We start from the raw sequence: 18,801 nt of genomic DNA, 5'->3' as shown, positions 1-18,801 counted from the left end.
GGGGCTTGGGGGAAAAAAAATGTTGACTTAATATTACACATTTTGTATCTGAGCTTACGTATGAGGTGCAGGTGGTTATAGGAGTAAAAAGGCAACACCTCATTTTATCAAGGAGACGTTCAGATAAGGATTTATATGTCCAAGGCTGTAGTAACTGAAATAAATAAATTAATAAATAAATAGTGTATTGTATTATACAAATGTCAAGTTTGAACCAGCAAACAAGAGAAAGGATCAAATAGAAGGAGTTATTGGATGGGCTGTCGTTTGTGAAGTCAGAAGTAGATTAATGATATTAAAGACTCTTATCTCACTATTGCTTTTTTTTAGCTTGAGAACAATACATTAGGTACAGTAGATCCAAACCCTAATCTAAGTATATTGTTATTTTAAACCAAGGTGGATAAGAATTTACCTCAGTAAAAGAGGATCAAATCTCATTCCCTCCTTTGTATCACAAAGCAACTGTTAAACCCTATGCCTGATTCTTAATCTGGAGTGTAATTGGGCATGTATAGCATCCTGGCATTGCATCATTACCCTGAGCTCTTAGTGAAAGGTAAAAAATCTGAATGCGTGAGATGATGTCTTTGCTGTCAGTGTAACCCCTGCGATTTTTAAAGAAATTGAGAACAATCAGTGTCCAAAGAAACATGAACTACAGAAGTAGTTACTAAAGGAAAAGCCTTCAGTCATTTTTAAGAAGGAAGCCCAGTGAACACAAGCTATAAACAGAGAAGTTTAGATTTAAATTCATAACTGTATTTTTTTGGTTTTTTTCTTTTTTACTCCAACTTCAGCACACCTAAAATCTTCGTAAGCTAGCACATTCATTATAATTCACTTAAAAACATCCAATAGTGGCCTGTATGTTGAAGGCAGGAAATAGTAGAAAAAGCAAAGAGCATGTGATTTCTGAGAACTTCTGTATTCACAACAAAATAGTAACCTAAGCTGGCAGGAGCCCCAAATCAACTATTTCTGCCCAGGTAAACTAGAATTCTAAAACACTATTTATAGATTTAAGTAATATGGAAGGTTTAATTTTTTGCATTCTTTAGTCAATTTTAAAATAGCCTTTCATGAGTGACAGATTTTCACAATTAAAAAAGCTTGTGGAGTTCTCTCAGTCTGAAATCATGTACTTCTGTGGTTGCAGATCGATAGCATAGATGGTGTGCAGCACCTTCTTTGAATGTTGTAAAATGAAAAAACAGTTAATCTGCCTGAGTGGATAGTATCCAAGGGATTTTGGTGACACTGTGATACTATTAGTTGATGAAGGCAGAACTTGGGATAAACTGAAATGGCTTAACAGTAAACTTCACCTTGAAATATGCTGAGGACCTGCTTGGGAAATTCTGGTTGTACTTCACTTCCGAGGTAGTTGTGAGTTCTGCTTAGCTTTTAGTCACATACAGTAATATTCATTCCCTGACAGAAATTGAATCAAGGATTGTCTATTAATGTATTTTAAGCAATCTGTAGAAGCACTATACACAAATTGTATTATGTGTTCTTAAAACACTTTGCATTTTTAGGGTAAAAGGTATTTTAATAAGACGTAGTACTGCTTCGATGCTTTTATTTTTGGTAATCATCTGATCTTTTTTACATATCTATATGACTCAAGAGCCCTAATATAATTTCCAAAAAGAGAATACTTTATTTAGGAAGCAATTCAAGATGTAGAATCTTAATCTTTCAGTCTTACTAAATGACAGTACAGAAATTATTTAAAAGCAGACAATCTTTCTGAAAATGTCATTCTTCAACTAAAGAGCCTGGTTTATCAAAGCATCCCATAAATACATCTACTTACAGATGCCATTTAGGCCATCCCTATATCTTACCACTCAACATCTTAAACATTAAGCAATATTAATCATACCTTAAAAAGTGATAAGATATACTAATGTAAAGGTGGAATTTTCATCTTTCAATGGCCATGTAGGTGTTTGCAGCTTCTAAGGGAAAGAGGGACAGCTTTAAAGACAGTTTAGGGCGTAGAAGTGTCTGTGTTTGACTAATGGCCTGACTGATATCTGTATCTGCACTATGAATGTTCATTATCTCTTCTGGGATAAGGGGAATCTTGTGAAAAAGATTTTTTGCTCCAGTCTTTGCCTTGCATAGCATTCTATGATGAATGTGCTCCATGACCAAAATCCAGGCATATCAGTGTAATCAAAATACAGGAATACTTGTATTCACCTTCTCACCAACTTAAGCACTGCTGTTAAGTTACAAATCATGAGATTTCCAGTTCCTTTTGTATATATGGGGTCCCTGCTTCAGTTTTAACACAATGAAGACCTTTGGATTTATTTTCTGCCTTTTCTGTTTTAAAAGCAGACCTGTGTCTGCCTTTTTACAGAAGGAACCTTTGTTACTTCTGATATAAGACCAGAGTTTCAAAGTGCCAATGTTTTCTTCTGAGAATTTTTCTCAGTCTTTCCACCTACCAAAGACTGCCCTTGTGCAATGTGATCCATAGCTTTACTTCCCTCTGTTTTGAAGAGAACATATTAGGATGATTTTTGAATTATTTGTGTTCATGGGAACAAAACAGACTTACACAAATTCCTGTGGTAAAGACTCTGAAAGGGACTGTAAAAACTGTCTGAGCAGATTGATATCACCTTGTTAAATGAGTAAGAGTTTAACATGGTTCATATTAGCTTGTCAAGCCACAGTGGCTGTGTTTACATGAAAAACTGATGTTCTCTTGCCTTGTGTCCACATGTGTATTTGGCTTACATAAAACCAGAGCGCACTCAGCCTCCTGGAGCATTTAGCAGGAGCACCAGACCAGACTTGTAGCATTCCACATCATTTGTGAACATAAGATAAAGCCAATTTCAAGATCTGAGCAAGAATGCCCTTTAATCATGCTGCATACACATGGAAATCAGTGTCAGAAGCCAGATGTATGAAAGAAAAACATTTTTCTCCTTTAACTTTGTCTCCCTTGGGCATTCTTATCGATGACCCAAATGCTCAACTTCATATCCAGAAGTTTTCCAGCATGTTGCTCTCATTTCATTTCTGACATTTTTCTGCAGGTTTTCTTGCCCTCTCAGTGTAAGCTAATTAAACGTGATGCTGATGAAGCAGAGGACAGGATGTTTCATACGAAATGTTTCTCCAGATAGATGAGATTCACAAATGAGGATTACTGTATGGCCTAAGGAGAATGAAAAAAAAAAAACCTACATGAGAGAAGTTTACAATGCAGCAGTGTTTTAGCACAGAGGCAGAAAATAAATGCTCTACAAAATGACTGTGTCACTGCAAGTGTTAGGCATTAAGCAATATAGGAAAAGATTAACAATAAGAGATAATTACTGTAATTTGGCAAGTAGATTAGAGAACATAAAATAAGGAACAATATGAGCAAGTGCAATCACAAAACATAAAGGGCTGCAAGTTATGCAAGGAAATGACTGTTGTTCTTCAGAAAAAGGCAAGAACAGTAGGCAGGGAAGGCAACAGAGTCATAAGGTTTTCAGAGTAATTTTTCTGCTTTGTGATAGACACTGCTGGTTAGCTGTGTTTAGTACAAGTACTGGAAAATTACCTGCCATGTGTACAGTCACAGTGTAGTAACGTGGATGTTATTGAATGGCTGCTGTAAGAGTCATCAGAAATTACAGATAGATACAGCATGTTTGTATGTATAACTGATACTTTCTTAGAGCAGTTATTAATGTACATTATCCACTTTATTGAGGGATAATAAGAGAAGATGTACATGGATTTGTGATAAATATTCTGTTCAACTGAATTGCTTGGAAGATCTTCATCACTAAAGCAGAGTGGATTATAGAAGAGTAGATCAGTATCTTAAATGCTGTGAAGCACTGTGTAACATACCACCCAGGCTTCAGTGCAGTGAGGAATTTCCAGGGATCCTTACAATAAATAAATCCTGGATTCTTTGTTAATTTATTGAGTGCTATTGTTTCAGAGGAGCATACTGTTCATGGCATACCAGCACTCCAGTATTCTCTCTCTTCTTCCTGCAGAAGTTTGTCATTCCTAATTCCTGTCTTCATGCTACACCATTTTTAGTTCCTTTGACACAGCTCTTCCAAGTCATTACATTTTTCCCTTGAAGTAGAAGAGCCAATGCCCAGTATTATTTTACTTGCTACTTAAAGGCCCTTAATATATTCACAGTTTAGGGGGTTATAAATATATCAGCCCCTATATAAAACAGGTAATGCCCTTAAAAGTACCTTTCTGAAAAACAGGAATTTGAAGAATAACAGACTCAACTTTCTTCCTTCAGAGTTCATGAGAAGGAGAAATTGGGAGAATGCATTATTGTAAACAAATTCCTATGTTTATGTTGTTATCTCAAACTAATGCAGAGTGGAAATGTTTAACAATTCAGTAACAGTTGACTTTTTCTTCACCCAAAATCTTGTTTTGTCTGAGTTGTAATGAGTCTCCAGCCTCTTTCATGTTTGCTTCTCTTTCTGAGATCCATGCAGAAGAAAATTGAAGGAAGTTAGGCTACATGATCTTTCTCTTGTATGTTTTTGAACTTCTGTGGAAATGAAAATAATTCAGGACTGCACAGTGCTCTCTTTATTTACTTATCTGCACATGTTGCTTATCTTATCTACCTTTTCTGTTCAGTGATGTTTGCTGCTGCTCTATTTGTCTAGATTTCTTTCTTACAACTTTTCCTGGTGGTTTGGGAGTTTTATTTGCTGTTGCTTCCTTATTGCATTGAATTCTCTGTGAAAATCTTCTCTAACCTTTCTTCACTTCTCACTCAGGTTTCTCTTAATGTGTTGCCAACCTTTAAGAAATAAGCAAAATGCTTTGGAAATTATTTATCTACATTGTAAGTGATAAAGGTTTAAGTCTCCTTTCTGCAATGTGCATGCTTCCTACCCTCTCATTCAGTTCCTCTCTCTGCAGTGTAGCTTGAAATAGTAGACTGTGAAAGTTCTCTGGGACAGGAACCATGCCCTCCTCTTTAAAATGTGAGGCATCTAGCAACTGATTCAGGGCTTCTTATATCTATTTCCTGTAGATATTATTTAATGAATTCTTATTTAGTAAAAATATTTCATATTATTAATTGGAATTAATACTACAAAGCAGTACCTTTTAGGAGGGAAGGGGAAGGATACACCAAAGTTCTATTTTTGATATCATAAGAAGTGTCTCTAAATTCAGCTCTTCTGTCATTTGTTATGGATTCTCATTATTATCTGCCCCAGTTGACTGAGTATACTACACTTGCAATACACATTGCTACTGGTGATATTTTTGCAGAAAAAGTAAGGGGGCATCAGTTCAGTCAGTTGCAACACAAAAGCAACATTTGTCAGAAATTTTTAGCCTTAAAGAGAAGGCTAAAACTCTGTAACCTACAGAACTTTTCATATTTTCTTTTTGAACCTGTTAGTTGTGTATTATGAAAAACAATTCTATATTAATACTTTGAAACAGTTTGAATTATATTGCTTTATACTTTTCACTTTTATGTTGTCAGAATGAATTAGTGACCATAAATTTTGTACCATTTTATGGAGTGATGTAGTTGACACCAGTTAAGTTAACCTGTACACTTCAAAGCCTCACTGATAATTTCTGTTGCTTGGACTTTCCACGAGTTTGTGCCTTGAGGTCTGATGGAGGTGCCAGAGGACAATCAGTGCTGCTGGGCTGCCTGCCTGCCCGCCTGTCTGCTCTGAGGCACAGGTCAGTTCATAACAGGGGCCCCGTCACCCAGAGAGGGAAGCAGTGTGGTGCCTGTTGTAGGCAGAGTGCTTGTGTGCCCTGTGGTACCACTGTGTCCCAAGTGTCCCATCAGCCAGGTAATAATTGTTATTCTCTTGTGGTTTTGTTTCTTCAGGGAATGTGAGATGAGAGGATGGTGGAGTGCTCCCTTTCCCAGCACTAGCAGTCCAGGTTTTCACTCATTTAACACATCAGTAGAAATCTGGCAGTCCCCTTTACACAGAATATTTCTGTGTGTAAAGATCCATTAAGCAAAGGAAAAATCCTTTCAGTCCTGATTTATCAAATACAGAGGAAATACTAATATTTTCAGATTTTTATGCTATCATACAGCAGTAAGAAAAACTTGATACTGCAGGAGTATCTGTTCTTTCTGCCTCTAGCTCTCAGTACTCAGTGAAGGGATGAGAAGAAACAAATTCTAAACTAATTATAGGGTTAGCCATCTATTAATGTCATACTACTTGAGTTATTTTCTTTGAGAAGCAATAGAATCATGGGGACAGAGCTCTTATCCCCACAAATCCTTCAGTATTGAATCACTCTAGGTATGGTTTGCATTTAAGTCTGATAGGTTAAAGTCTACTAGAACCTAGAATCTATACACTTAATGTAAGTCTCCTTGGTATGACCACTTTGTCTAAAATGGCTAATACATTATAGACAACTGCTTATTTCTTACAATTTTACCTGCAGCAGAATAGAGAAGTTGGACTAACCCAAACATGTATTTATTAGCTTTTAAAGATTACTTCATCCCACAGTTTTTGTACTAGTCTATGAATGTTATTAAACTTCCATGTACTTCAGTATAAGCATCTGAACATAATAGGTGGGCAAGCAGAGAAGCAGGATGGCTGAAATAACATGCTAGAACATACAGAGTCAGCAGAAAACTGAAATAAAGCTCAGTAAGTCTGACTTGCAGTTTTCTGCACATTCTGTGAAACTAGAATACATTCTGGTTTTAGTATTTGCTCTTTACAGTGATTATTTCATATTTTTTTCCAGTCACTAGTCAGGACAAGCTCAGAGGTATTTACTCTGAACCACTAGTAGGTCAAGGAAAAAATGATGGTATCATCCTTTCAGCTCTAATGGCCAGATGCTGAGTCTGAGTTTGACCAGGATTCTTTCTTCAGATAAACAGATTTGGCATAGTTTCCTTCTAGGTCTATTTGTGATTGTATTTCTTTTTCCAGAACATTCAATAATATAGATTAGATCAGATTAGCTCTCTTTGCTGAAATCATACATTTCTGTTTTACCAGTATTATAGTAGAAGTAATTAAAAGAAAAAATTGTTTCTTTAAAAATAAAATGGAAATTTTTTTGGACATGCTTCTCTTTGTGATAGATCTGAGTGGACAAGCAGTATATTAATTATGTTTGCTTCAAATGGATTATTACAGGAAAGGAAAGAAAATGCTGTCTCAAACCTAGACTGTCCAATTTTTCAGTGCAAATGTTCTTTTATTTTACTGCTAAGCTTTGTGTTGCTGATGGAAGCACTATCCCAAGGCTTCTGCCAAGCACCACGTTGTTTGTGTGATAGGAGGGATTTGGTTACAGTCAGGCGAGTCTGAAAAATGGTAAACTGACAGCAAATCTGGGATCATGGTTGCTAAGGCAGCTTTTGTGGTCACGTGCTTTTATTTGATGTGGTTCCTTGTGTCTCCTGTGCCAAATGGTGTAATGTACTAAAGTGATGAAACTGCAAAAGAAAAAAAGTCAACTATTTACTTCAGCAACAAAAGACAAAGAGAACAGGGAAGGAGATCAAAGCCCTGAATATGCCTCTCAAAATAGGAAAAAAAAGCAAAAAGAAGGGAACTTCTTTCCACATGCTTGAGGCTACTCTTGGGTATAGCCATCATGAGTAATAAACCCTTTAAATGCTTATGTCTGTCTGCAGTGCGCTTCAGTTTCAAAATACAGCAGGTCTTACAGAGAGTTAAAAAGGTAATTTTACCAGTCTTGGTAAAATAAATGGCCATAGTCTAAAAAGTCTAAAGTCTACTTTCCATCACTGGTACATAGATTTGACAGTGCTTTAACACTGGCCACACTGACAGAAAAGCTTCTAATTACTTTAAACCCATATGAAAGGCCTTTCCATTCAGAGGCAAGTTTTTAATTTGTTTACATTTTCAAAGTTAGACAAATCTATAACTCCATCATTCACAATCATTGAACTTGTCTTTTCCCTGTTTTCTGTGTGTTTTGCAGAAAGATTATATTGGAGTTACAAATGTTGAGTGCAGTCAATACTATGTACTGCTCTCTTTTGGTTTTAAGCTGTTTAATGCTATATCATACTGTATTCAGGATAAGTATGATTCTTACAGTTCTGAACCTCCTCACCCAAATACACATTTTCTACTCTCCCTTAAAAAAAAAAAAAAAATAAAACCACAAAAAAACCCCTATCAAGTAAGGTACCTCCTTTTCTTTTCTTTGTGATATTTGTTTCACAGCAAAGTATAAACTGTATTATGTGTGCACAGGTCCTTAGCTGTAGTAGCATAACCTGTGTTAACATTTAACTATTCAAACTGTGATGTAGAGGGTGGTCTGAAATAATCCTCATTTTTCAGACTTAGCTCAAAAGTTTCCCAGCAATCTAGACAAACCTGCATTTTTTTCTCTTTGGAGAGAGAGGGAAGCAAAATGAATTGCAGGGAAGAGGTGGTATTAATGCAGGAGTTTAGGGGAACTAGGCGGGCCCAAGAGCTGTAGGGACAGGGGTAGGGATAGGAGTAAGAGCATCTCTCTACCTGCCTGTAAGTGTGCTTTGCTAAAGCACTCAGTCTGCTGAGGTTGAAACTTGCAAGTACCCTTCTTCCCTAATGAAGTGATGGGCAAATGACTGGTTCTTTACCCATAAATACTCAAGAACAAAGCAGTCACTTCTTGAAATTTGTGAATTAATGCTAAGCCATTTATTGAGGATGATTTCTTGAGAAAGACATTTTAATTAATTATAAGTTATCAAAAAATGTGGAAGAATTTTGCATTTTGTATGTTGGCCTGAATAAATGGATCCATTGAGAGACAGAGCAAGACACTTGGAATGCACCAGTCAACAGCAGAAATGTAAACATACTCCAGCTATGCTTTCTGAACTTGTATTTCAGCATGTCACAGAACAATTCAGTAGTGAGTTCCTCACAAAATGCAATTTAATTCACAGACCATGGATCAGAACTGCACTATGACTGACTCTGGAAGTCCAGGAGGGCAGGACCTTGCTGCAAGGAGTCTCTGCTCTGTCTTAAAATGAGATGTATGAAGTTGGTTTGCAGAGCTGAGTAGGCTTACAGTAAGAGCAAGCAAATAAAATTCTGAGGCCAGCAGGTCTTTGTTCCAGTATGCTTGTAGAACCTTGTCTCTGAGACAGGTAGATCTACCATGTATTTTATCTTCATCTGGTACCAGTTGAAATGAAGTAGCATCTCCTAAGACTATTGCTTCATGAATTGTTAAAATTACCAAAAATACCAGACTGTTAGAATTCTAGCCTTTAAAAAATAGCAGTTTATTGAAAAAAACAGTGTAAAAATCAAACACAATTCCATTGATTGTACTGAAACTATCCTTACTCTGGCAGCTGTGGGGGAGCAATTGTCTGTGCTTCCTCATCATATCTCTTGATGCTTTTTGTTTAACAATTTTTTGTTGTTGTGATAAAATGAGCATGGGGCTTTTTTGTAAGGGGTGTATAGCACTGATACTGAAAAGGAAGACTTGATTGCACACAGAAGTGTTTAAGATCTATGCTCCAAGAGACCCAACTATAGGGAAAGCAGAGTTGACATGCAGCAATCTTTAACTTGTGTGGTGAAATACTTTGCCAAATGGAATGTCCTTCACTATAAAAGGCTTCTTATAGCACTTTGTTTGGCTCTTTTTCTTTTGATTGGACTGTGAGTTACTTCAAAAAGCAGCCTTTGGATATTGAGCTGCATGGTGACATTCCCTTGCTCAATTGTCTCCATTTTGCATCCTTTACAGGTCCTTCTTTGGCACTGTGGAAGTCACTTCTTTCTTTAGTTGAAGGGTTATTATGAGTCAAATGAATTATTACATCCTCTTGCCTGGTCTCAAGGTTGTGAGGTACAGCAAATATGTTCCTTTAACATGACAGACCTTGTAGTACAGCACAGTCAAATCAAACTTTGAGCAATAGCTTCTTTACGTGTTTAAAAATAAAAGGTAAATATCAGTTGAATGAGGCAGATGAATGTTAATTGCTGAATGTTTATAGACAGTTTTGAGATGGTCAGAGCCAAGGTCCTGTGCAAATGCAGTATTTTATTAAAATATTTAATAAGCAGATTCTCTGACCCAATAGAGGGAACAAAGACGCCTGTCCACTCTTAATTTTCCCTACCCATAATTATTTCTACAGAATATAAACTACATATGGTATAGCTTTATTCTGTTTTCAGAGGATAATTATACTAGGAACTCCAGCCTTCTTTCTGTGGAGGGACCTCTTTCTCAGAAACCACACCTTTTAGCAGTCTGTTTTTCATTTGAGAAGGGCTGGATTTCCATTTATGTCAACATGTTTTTATGGGATAGCTACTTTCAAGAGATGGATACAGGTAAAATGGCAAACCCCTTACTCACAAATAATAATAATTCAGTCTGGAAGATGTATTGTAAGCTGATGATATGGGAGTGAAAGTTTTTTTTGCCTGTGTAGTCTGTTAGAGATGACTTCTAGTTTCATACCTGCTACTGTAACTGGGAGAGAAGCCAGTAATTCCTGTTGTAGTCATCTGAGCATCTTCAGTTCTGTGTCCATGCTGCAAGGGAACTTGGACTTGGTGTCAAATGAGGCAAGGCAGGATGCAAAGTGGACAGTACCAGTTGCTCTGTGTGTGAGATTGGAGGCTTTTATGGATATATTTACATAATATGTAAGGAGTTTAATAAACTGGAAGTCAGTGTCCTAAAGTGAGGTTCACAACCCACTTCTAACATACCAGGAGGTGAAGTTTTCCATTCTCCAATGTTACGGATCAGTGGACCCGCTATACTTGCAATTTTATAAGAACATATTGTTTCAGAAATGTTCCAACTTTCTAATCATCTTAGTCATACTTCACTGCTTTAAACCATCCACAAGTTGCAAAATTATATTCTTGTGTGAATAATTTTAGTAAGGGGGTAGCAGCAGGGAAACTGAATTCTGTTTTAAAAAAATCCCATTCAAGTCTTACTTCTGCTGGAAAAGTTTGTTTGTTTTTTTATGTAGCTGTGGTGTACTCGGGGCTTTTTTTTTTTTCATCGTTGCATATGCAAAATCCAGACCTGCAGAACTGTTCCATGTGGTGAACAGTCTGCTAAATCCAGACTGTTTTGCCTGAGTAGCAGATTTCCATACACCTCATTATGAGTTTGGGATTTTTTTGATTTATGTAGGCTCTGTTCCTTCAAAGGGATGCATGACTGTAGACCTTTATACCTACCAAAGTGGTTTCTTATCAAGTACTGAGGAAAATAAGAGGCCAGATCCTCTTGGAGAGTAAGAGACTTGTTTTGCAGAGAAGAAATTTTCTTTCTAGCCAGTGTAATTTGTCATGGAAACAGCATATAAACAGGAGGCCACCCAAAGTAACTTAGCTTTTGAAGCATTTTTATGGTGTCCAAGTTGCTTCTGGATGGTTAATGAATGATGTAATCTACAGTGTGTAATGCAAATTTTGATTTGGTAAGGGACTATAAAGAAAGATTTAGGTCAGTGCTGCTAGAAGGAAGTAGCATGGACTTTACCTAGTCGTTGCCTTATACAGCCTGATTTAAATAAGTGTTAGATCTTTCCACACCAAAGAAGCCATTATCCTGAGTAATAGCAGGTGTGCTTCAGTCTTCTGTCCTTTGACAGAGGCAAATGGTTAAGCTGCTTTAAATACATCTCTGAAGTTACCTTATTTCTGTGAATTCCTATAATTCTGTCCAGTATGTGCACAGACAGAATTAATGTCCTTGTTTTTGCCATTTCCTACTGGGCATGAACAAAATCATAGAATCATAGACTCTAATCATAAACCAGTCTAAATGAGCAAGAAGGAGCTTATCTGGCCAAGCCACTCCTCAGAGCAGGGCCAGCTCATGGCCCTTGTTGTTCAGCTGAGCTTTGAGCACCTCCGAGGACATAGCACCACTGAGCCCCACTTCAGAGAAGCCTCTGACTCCACCATCTCTATAATTTTCCATTAGATAATTGAAGGCATCAATATGCCTTCAGCTTCTCTCCTCAGTATCCCCCCCCACCCCCCCCACCCCGCAGTGTTCTCTGAAGGCTGAACAAACCCATTTCTTTCAGCATCCTCCTTACATCATCATGTACCTGATAATCTTTCTGGCTCACTGACCCCTTGATTTAGTAGGTTAACATCTGTGTTCTATTGGGAAGTCCAAAACTGGAGTCAGTGACATGATTGATATTTGCATCTGGCCATCTATGACTCCTCAGTTCTAATTATTTTGATTATTCTTAGCTGGTTTGACTGAAGGTGGGTTTTGGAACAGTTAAGAACTTCAGGTCCTCTCCTCCCCTACTAACAAGATATCTGAACTACAGTACTCCACCTCTTACTGATGAGGGCTAAGTAACAGAACTGTTCACAATGAAAAAGATATTTCCTGAGAGAATGTTTTGCATTAGTGATACTCTTGATTTCAGTGGTTAATTTACAGTGGGTCATGGCATAACCTGTTTTTATAGATGGTATCACTCAATACTTTTTATTATCACCACAGCATAAAATATACTTCCTCTTGGCCATCTGACATCGAGAATAGGGAGAGAGGACTATGCAGAAATAATTTTCAAATCCCAGAGGCTGTGCATGTAATGTATTCTTAAATTAACTTATTTTTCTAGTGCACTTGGAGGATCATCTGCCCTTCACATCCCAGCCTTTCCTGGCGGAGGTTGTCTCATCGACTACGTACCCCAAGTATGCCAGCTTCTAACAAACAAGGTAAGCTGCTGCAGACAATCAGTTTTCCTTTCCCTGATGCACTGTACTGCATTTCCACAGACATCATTATTCTTCTGCCTGGTATGCAAAGCAAGGCATACTTAAGCTGAACTACACAGGGAATACCTTCTTGGTAAGAGCTGAGTACCTAAGCATGACATTGAATAGAATGACTCCTTTAGGTAAACAAGTGAGTTTAGGATCAGATCCTGGAGCAGTTTTTTTCTTACTGTGACATGCCATGATTTAGGATAAAATGTTACTGTATTGTACAATACTGCATTGCAGTATACTGGTTTTATTAAATAGAGATGTGTAGTTTGCATATTATTGTTCTAGTTGCAAGTTCTCATACCCCAGTCATTATTGTACGTTTTGAGTATTTTCCGTGATTTTTCTTCTCAGATGTTTCCTCCAGATGAACTGAATCAGCAGTTTCTTTGGATGTTTATGCAGTAAGAGCTACTTAAGGTTGCTGAAAAGGTTGTGTTCCAGTTAGCTTACTGTTTAAACAAAAAAGAACAATTATAGTATTTTGAAAGTTTCTCCATTATTTAGGTATAATTTTCAAAAGAAGGCTTAGGGGGTCAACATTTAAATATTGACCTATTACAGACTTCCTACTTGTATATTATATTTACCTTCAATTGTCTAAATGAAGAGAATAATTTTATCTTTTAGAAAAAGTTTCTTCAGAGTGTGTTTCCATAATTATGTTGGAATCTATCATTAGAGTTGTTTTTGTTGTGGTTTTCTGTTAAAATTACTTTCTGTTTTTAAAATCTGCAGGCACACCGGGCTGTTTTTATCCTTTCTTAAACGAAGTCACTTAAGCAAACTTATCGTATGTTTTCTTCTTCCCAGAATAACATTTCAGATCTTACACAAAGCCTTCAAAATAATCTTAGTGTTTTATAAAATATGTTTGAGTTTATAAGTAGAATTTAAGTTATACAAGACAGCTCTCAGCAATGGTTGTATCAAGACTTTCTCAGTAATTTTAGGAAAGCATTTGCCAGCCAAGGAATTCTAGTATTGCCATAGCCAAGAAAATACTCGTCCTGTTCTTTTCAGTGAGGGAGAAAAGGATCTTAAAATGCTAGTATTGGTTCTGGAAAGCACAGTTACACAGGGAATCACATATAGAACCATGCCATAAGTACTTCCAAGCCACCAGTTGTAAACCAGATGTCCTTGCAGCCTGGTGACACATGCATTGGTTTTGTCATGGGTCAAACCCTGCTCACACTGCTCTCTTAAGTGATGCCATCCAAATCAACAAGAAAACATACGTAGTGTGAGGAGAATTTTGCCTTAAGTCTCCAAATTTAGCATTGTTGGATTTTGTCTGTGCCTGGATGGAAGTCTTTCAAAACCCAGAGTGCCTCAGAAACTGATGCTCGCAGTTGAGTAGGTGGCTCCCTGAGTCAGCATGAAACCAGTGAAAGAGCTTAGTGTTCAGAAGGTTTTGTTGGAGGTGCAGTCTTCAGAAAACACCCAAGATCAGTTATGCAAGAAATTTAATTTTTTCTTCTCTTTTATAACCAGAATGTTATTTTGACACTTAGCTTACTGTCAGTTCAAATGACCGATTTGCCTATCAAAGATTTCTACTCAAACTTCAGTAAGGCAAGGATGAGCATTTCTCTCTTTCAGTGTTTGTCTCATGCAGTTAAACAGTGCTTCAGTCTATTGTGAGAGACTTAAGTTTCACTTAGACATGATTGAGGAGATTTCTTTACAAGATATTCTGTACACAAGATCCAGAATTTTTTTCAAAGGCACTTTAGGATTCTTTAGGGAAATCATGCTAAATGTAGAATTCAGAAATTCTACCATGTCAAACATAAATCTTCCTTAACAAGAAATGTATGACAAACTGGGCTTTGGATTTTTTAATCTTTTTATAGCTCTGGATTTATTTTCTTTCTTTTTTAAGGTACAATATGTTATTCAGGGATACCATAAGAGAAGAGAGTATATTGCAGCTTTCCTGAGTCACTTCGGAACGTAAGTTTTCTTCCGATGCATATTTTTCTGTAGTGTGGGGGAGACTCATTTTTTGCATATGGTTTGTGGTTGTGTGGCTGCTGTCCACTGGATGAGATGAAATCTAGTCATTTTTCACAGAATGATGTGTACAGATTGTCGCTCTGTAGCAATACTGGAATGTACTTCAGTATTATTTCACTTCTGTGCCAGTGGCCAATCTGATTTTTCTAGAAAATAACTGATGATGGAAAAGGGACAGTAGGGATTTTCCTTGTGCAGAAAAAGTATGTTCATTTCTGAATCAATTACTTAAGGGGTTTTACACTAACAGGCAGTGACTGAGGTGGGGAAATGGGGAAGCAGGTGTGGCTCCAAGCCTTGCAAGAGCCAGAAAGCCCTGCTCAGTGTAAAGGCAGGGCTGGGAGACCAGCTGTTCCCACCAACAGCCAGTGTTTTGTGTCTCAAGAGAAGAGGCTCTTGGGTCATGTTGCATTCCTGCAGATGAAAGGTGCATGGCCAGGCATGATGACACATTTGCTTCACAAATCAATTAGTCAGGACTACTGTGGCACTGTGACGGGTTGGCACTTTGGTTTCCTGCCTAAATTGAGCTGGAGTCTAAGCCTTTAGCTAATTGTGATGAGGGGTTTCTGCTTCCAAGGGAGCCCTTCAAATCTCAGGTCTCTCAAGTGAGGTTAGGAAAACAGGTGGCTTCTAGCATGCACCCAAATTTAATACCATGATAAATAGATAACAATAACTTCAACTGAGCATATGAGTAAACAGTCAGTGCAACCTCAATCTTTATCAAGACATTTCATTTTCTTCTGAGAAAACTCTATTATAGAAGTGGCCACATGTTCCTCTGACATGACATCTGCCTTGTGGTACATGAGTTCTGATACTGCTTCAGACAGAATACCAGCTTCTGATGGTTAAAACTTTTAATCCATCTGTCAAACAAGTATTCTATATGAATTTTTTGTTATGATCTCATGTTTTGTGTATTTTATATGTACTCTTCCAAATTTTCAAATTTAAACTCTTCTCAGCCTGCTTATTTTCAGTTTTAACCTCTCACTCACTACAGAAATGATATATAATCTTCATTTGAGTAACGTACAGGGGATTTGTGTGTCTACAGTTTTTATCAATTTAGGACTGCAGATGTAGTAGCAGGCCTTCTTTCATTTAAAAGTGCATTTTAAACTGAAAATGGCCTTTCTTTGGGTAACAACCTCCAATACCTCAGCATAATTAAGACTATTACTGACATTAAAAGTTTAATCTAATTTACGATTAGCCAGAAAATTGTAACTGTTAGCAAAAAAAGCAAATCCTGGAAGATTCTGAACAAACAAACAAAAATAACAATTTCCCTATTACAAAATTCACATATTCATCATCTAGTATTTAAAGATAAAAACTGTACTCATTTTTTGTTGTGTTTTTGTTGATAGTGGTGTGGTGGAATATGATGCAGAAGGATTCACAAAGCTTACTCTGTTGCTGATGTGGAAAGATTTTTGCTTCCTTGTTCACAGTGAGTAACACTTTGCCTCAGGCATAAATGTCTATCCTCTGAAGATACAAGTTCAAAAGGGAAAATGTACAATTACAGGAAACAATTTAAAAGTTTTAGCTATTTTTATCCAGTGCTTAATCTATTTTTGATGTGACTTAGAAAACACAAAATCTCAATTGTATCTAGAGAAGGGGAGAGGATGCACACCAATACTGAAATGTTGGCTTTACAAAATGCCAAAAGGATCTTGGGAAGGTTTTCTGGTAATTTGACTCGATTTGAGTTCACTGTTGTAACTCAGCTTTTCTAAAGTGTTAGTGATTAAGACTCTACCCAGGAATACCTAAAATCATCTGTAACTGTCAGGAGTTAATGCATTGATAACAACTGTAAAGACACTTTTATAGAAAAAATATATCACATAAGAAATAACAGCACATTGTCATCAGGATTCAAAACTTATTCCTAGACTAAAACTGTGTAGGCAAAAACTGTCCTAACAACGTAGCTAGGTTCACTGTTGTTTAAAATTTTTAAATGAAGATTGTATTACCATCAGAACCACATTATTAATTTAAATATATAGGAATTACTCCATGTGGAAATTAGTAAATGTGGCTTTGATACTGCCTTTTACATATTACTTTAAGTTTCAATTTCTGTTTTTCCTTGTGGTAAGGTGAAATTCACAGGTATCAAAGATACTTTGATCTGAGGAAATTCAGTCACGTAATTCTTTAGATTTGATCGTTACGCATCTTATTTATGTTTAAAATTATTACGCTGCAATTGTGCTGCAATTTGTGGGCAGCTGCAGCACTGGTATTTGATAGCATTTTAGCACTGGAGTCTTTCATATTACATAATTTTTTGTCATGGGCTAGCTTTTCACGTGGAAGATTCATGCTGTCTTGATGATGTCACAAAAATTTGTCCCAGAGTTTTTAATGCAGAAAGTCAGGATTGCCATTGTTCAGAGAGGTTCTTCACCCTGTGTTGTGTTGCAGATCATAAAAAATGGTCTCACTAATCCCTTTCCTTCTATGCCCTAAGATGAGCTCACCACACACTAATGATCTTAAGAATCATTAATGATCTTAGAAAACTCAAACCAGAAATTAAAGCTCTTCCATCATGTTATTATAATTTATGCTGGGAGGAAAACAGAATTGAAGTGGTATCTTTGGGAAAATTATCCTCATTAAGTCTTTACTTAAATTTCAACTACAATGGAGAACTGGTCACAATTGTCTTCTATGAGGCGACATTTCTTTATGTGCAGCCTTCCTGAAGATTTCCCACCTTTCTTACTCCCCAACATATCTGGGTTAATTTAATCAATGTTAAAATTCCTGTGGATTTGATTTGTGCTCTGAGATAATATACCTTAATACATGTTGAATCACTTAGATTTCAGAGGAATGAAAATTCAAATTTCTGCTAAATAACAGAGCAAGTTTTAACTGTGTAATATTCATGGTATTCAATTAAACTGGCCTGAAAGCTACAATTATAACTGAATAGTTTATCACTATGTATTAACCCTGTGGCCTTAGAAATCATACAGTGGCTTAGCTGTGTAAGCCATTGCATCACTCACTTGTTGAACAATTCAGTGCAAAAGCATTTCTGGTCCATGCACTGAAGGATATTGCAATGAAAGGACCGAAACCTGCACTTCATTTCCTGAGTGAAGTAATGTAGGCTTTCATCTCCTAACCACTGACATAACTATGTATATTAGGCTTGAATATTTAGCAAGCATCTAATAAAATGTCTGGGAGAGATAGCAATAAGTTGAAAACTGTTCTACTTTATATATTTACTATAGTATGTAGCTAGAGTATTCAGAGGAGAGTAAATAGGTCAGTATACAGCAAGCACTGTGGCATTTCAAATGAAAGGCACCATATTTATTGGCATCTAAATTTTGGTAAAATTTTAAGTTTGAAGTTGCAATTTAGATGAGATTTATAAACACTAACATGAATTGTATTTCCTTTAGAAGATGGATTCAGAGGTTTCCAAAATAACTTTGGCATTGTTTTGCAACTGTTTGCATTGGGAGTTACAAACTTGTTTGGACACTAGGAAGCAAAAAACAGAATAAGTTGAAATTATTCAGAATAGTTTTATTGAGTAAAGTTAATTAAAGAGGAGAGAAACAGAAAAATAGTTCTGAATTTCTGAAGCCAAATAACCTTAGAACAACATCATATGCTAAAAAAAAAAAAAAGACTGGTGCTGTAGTTATAGAATGAAGACCAGAGTCTACACGTTCTGCCTTAAAACACCGAGGAGCTACCTAGCTGCAAACTTAATCATTATACTAATGAAGCTGCTGGAGTTATTATATTAGATCAAAGACTAGTCCAAGGAACTGTTTCTTTAGTGGTTTAGGTTTCAGAATTAATCAAGTGCTTTCAATTATAAGACAGAAGAAATAAACATTTTGAGAAGTTCATGCATCCACATGGGAAAGGAAATCGTTAATCAGGCTTACTGCTTTTGATACTGATAATG

At 36.6% G+C, this 18,801-nt stretch overlaps 1 protein-coding gene across 1 annotated transcript in view; it reads left to right on the top strand.

The window, feature by feature from the left end:
* Positions 1-18,801, top strand: part of BABAM2 (BRISC and BRCA1 A complex member 2) — a 161,181-nt gene that overhangs the window by 110,335 nt on the left and 32,045 nt on the right. Inside the window, exons 8-10 of the mRNA XM_058021747.1 lie at positions 12,662-12,761; positions 14,701-14,771; positions 16,214-16,296. Coding sequence (XP_057877730.1) covers positions 12,662-12,761; positions 14,701-14,771; positions 16,214-16,296 — 254 coding nt within the window. The remainder of the gene's footprint in view (positions 1-12,661; positions 12,762-14,700; positions 14,772-16,213; positions 16,297-18,801) is intronic.

The sequence above is a fragment of the Melospiza georgiana genome, chromosome 3 (assembly GCF_028018845.1).
Source record: "Melospiza georgiana isolate bMelGeo1 chromosome 3, bMelGeo1.pri, whole genome shotgun sequence".
In the NCBI taxonomy this organism is placed as follows: Eukaryota; Metazoa; Chordata; class Aves; order Passeriformes; family Passerellidae; genus Melospiza; species Melospiza georgiana.
The sequence above is the reverse complement of the archived record's forward strand: the minus strand, read 5'-3'. Positions and strand labels throughout refer to the sequence as shown.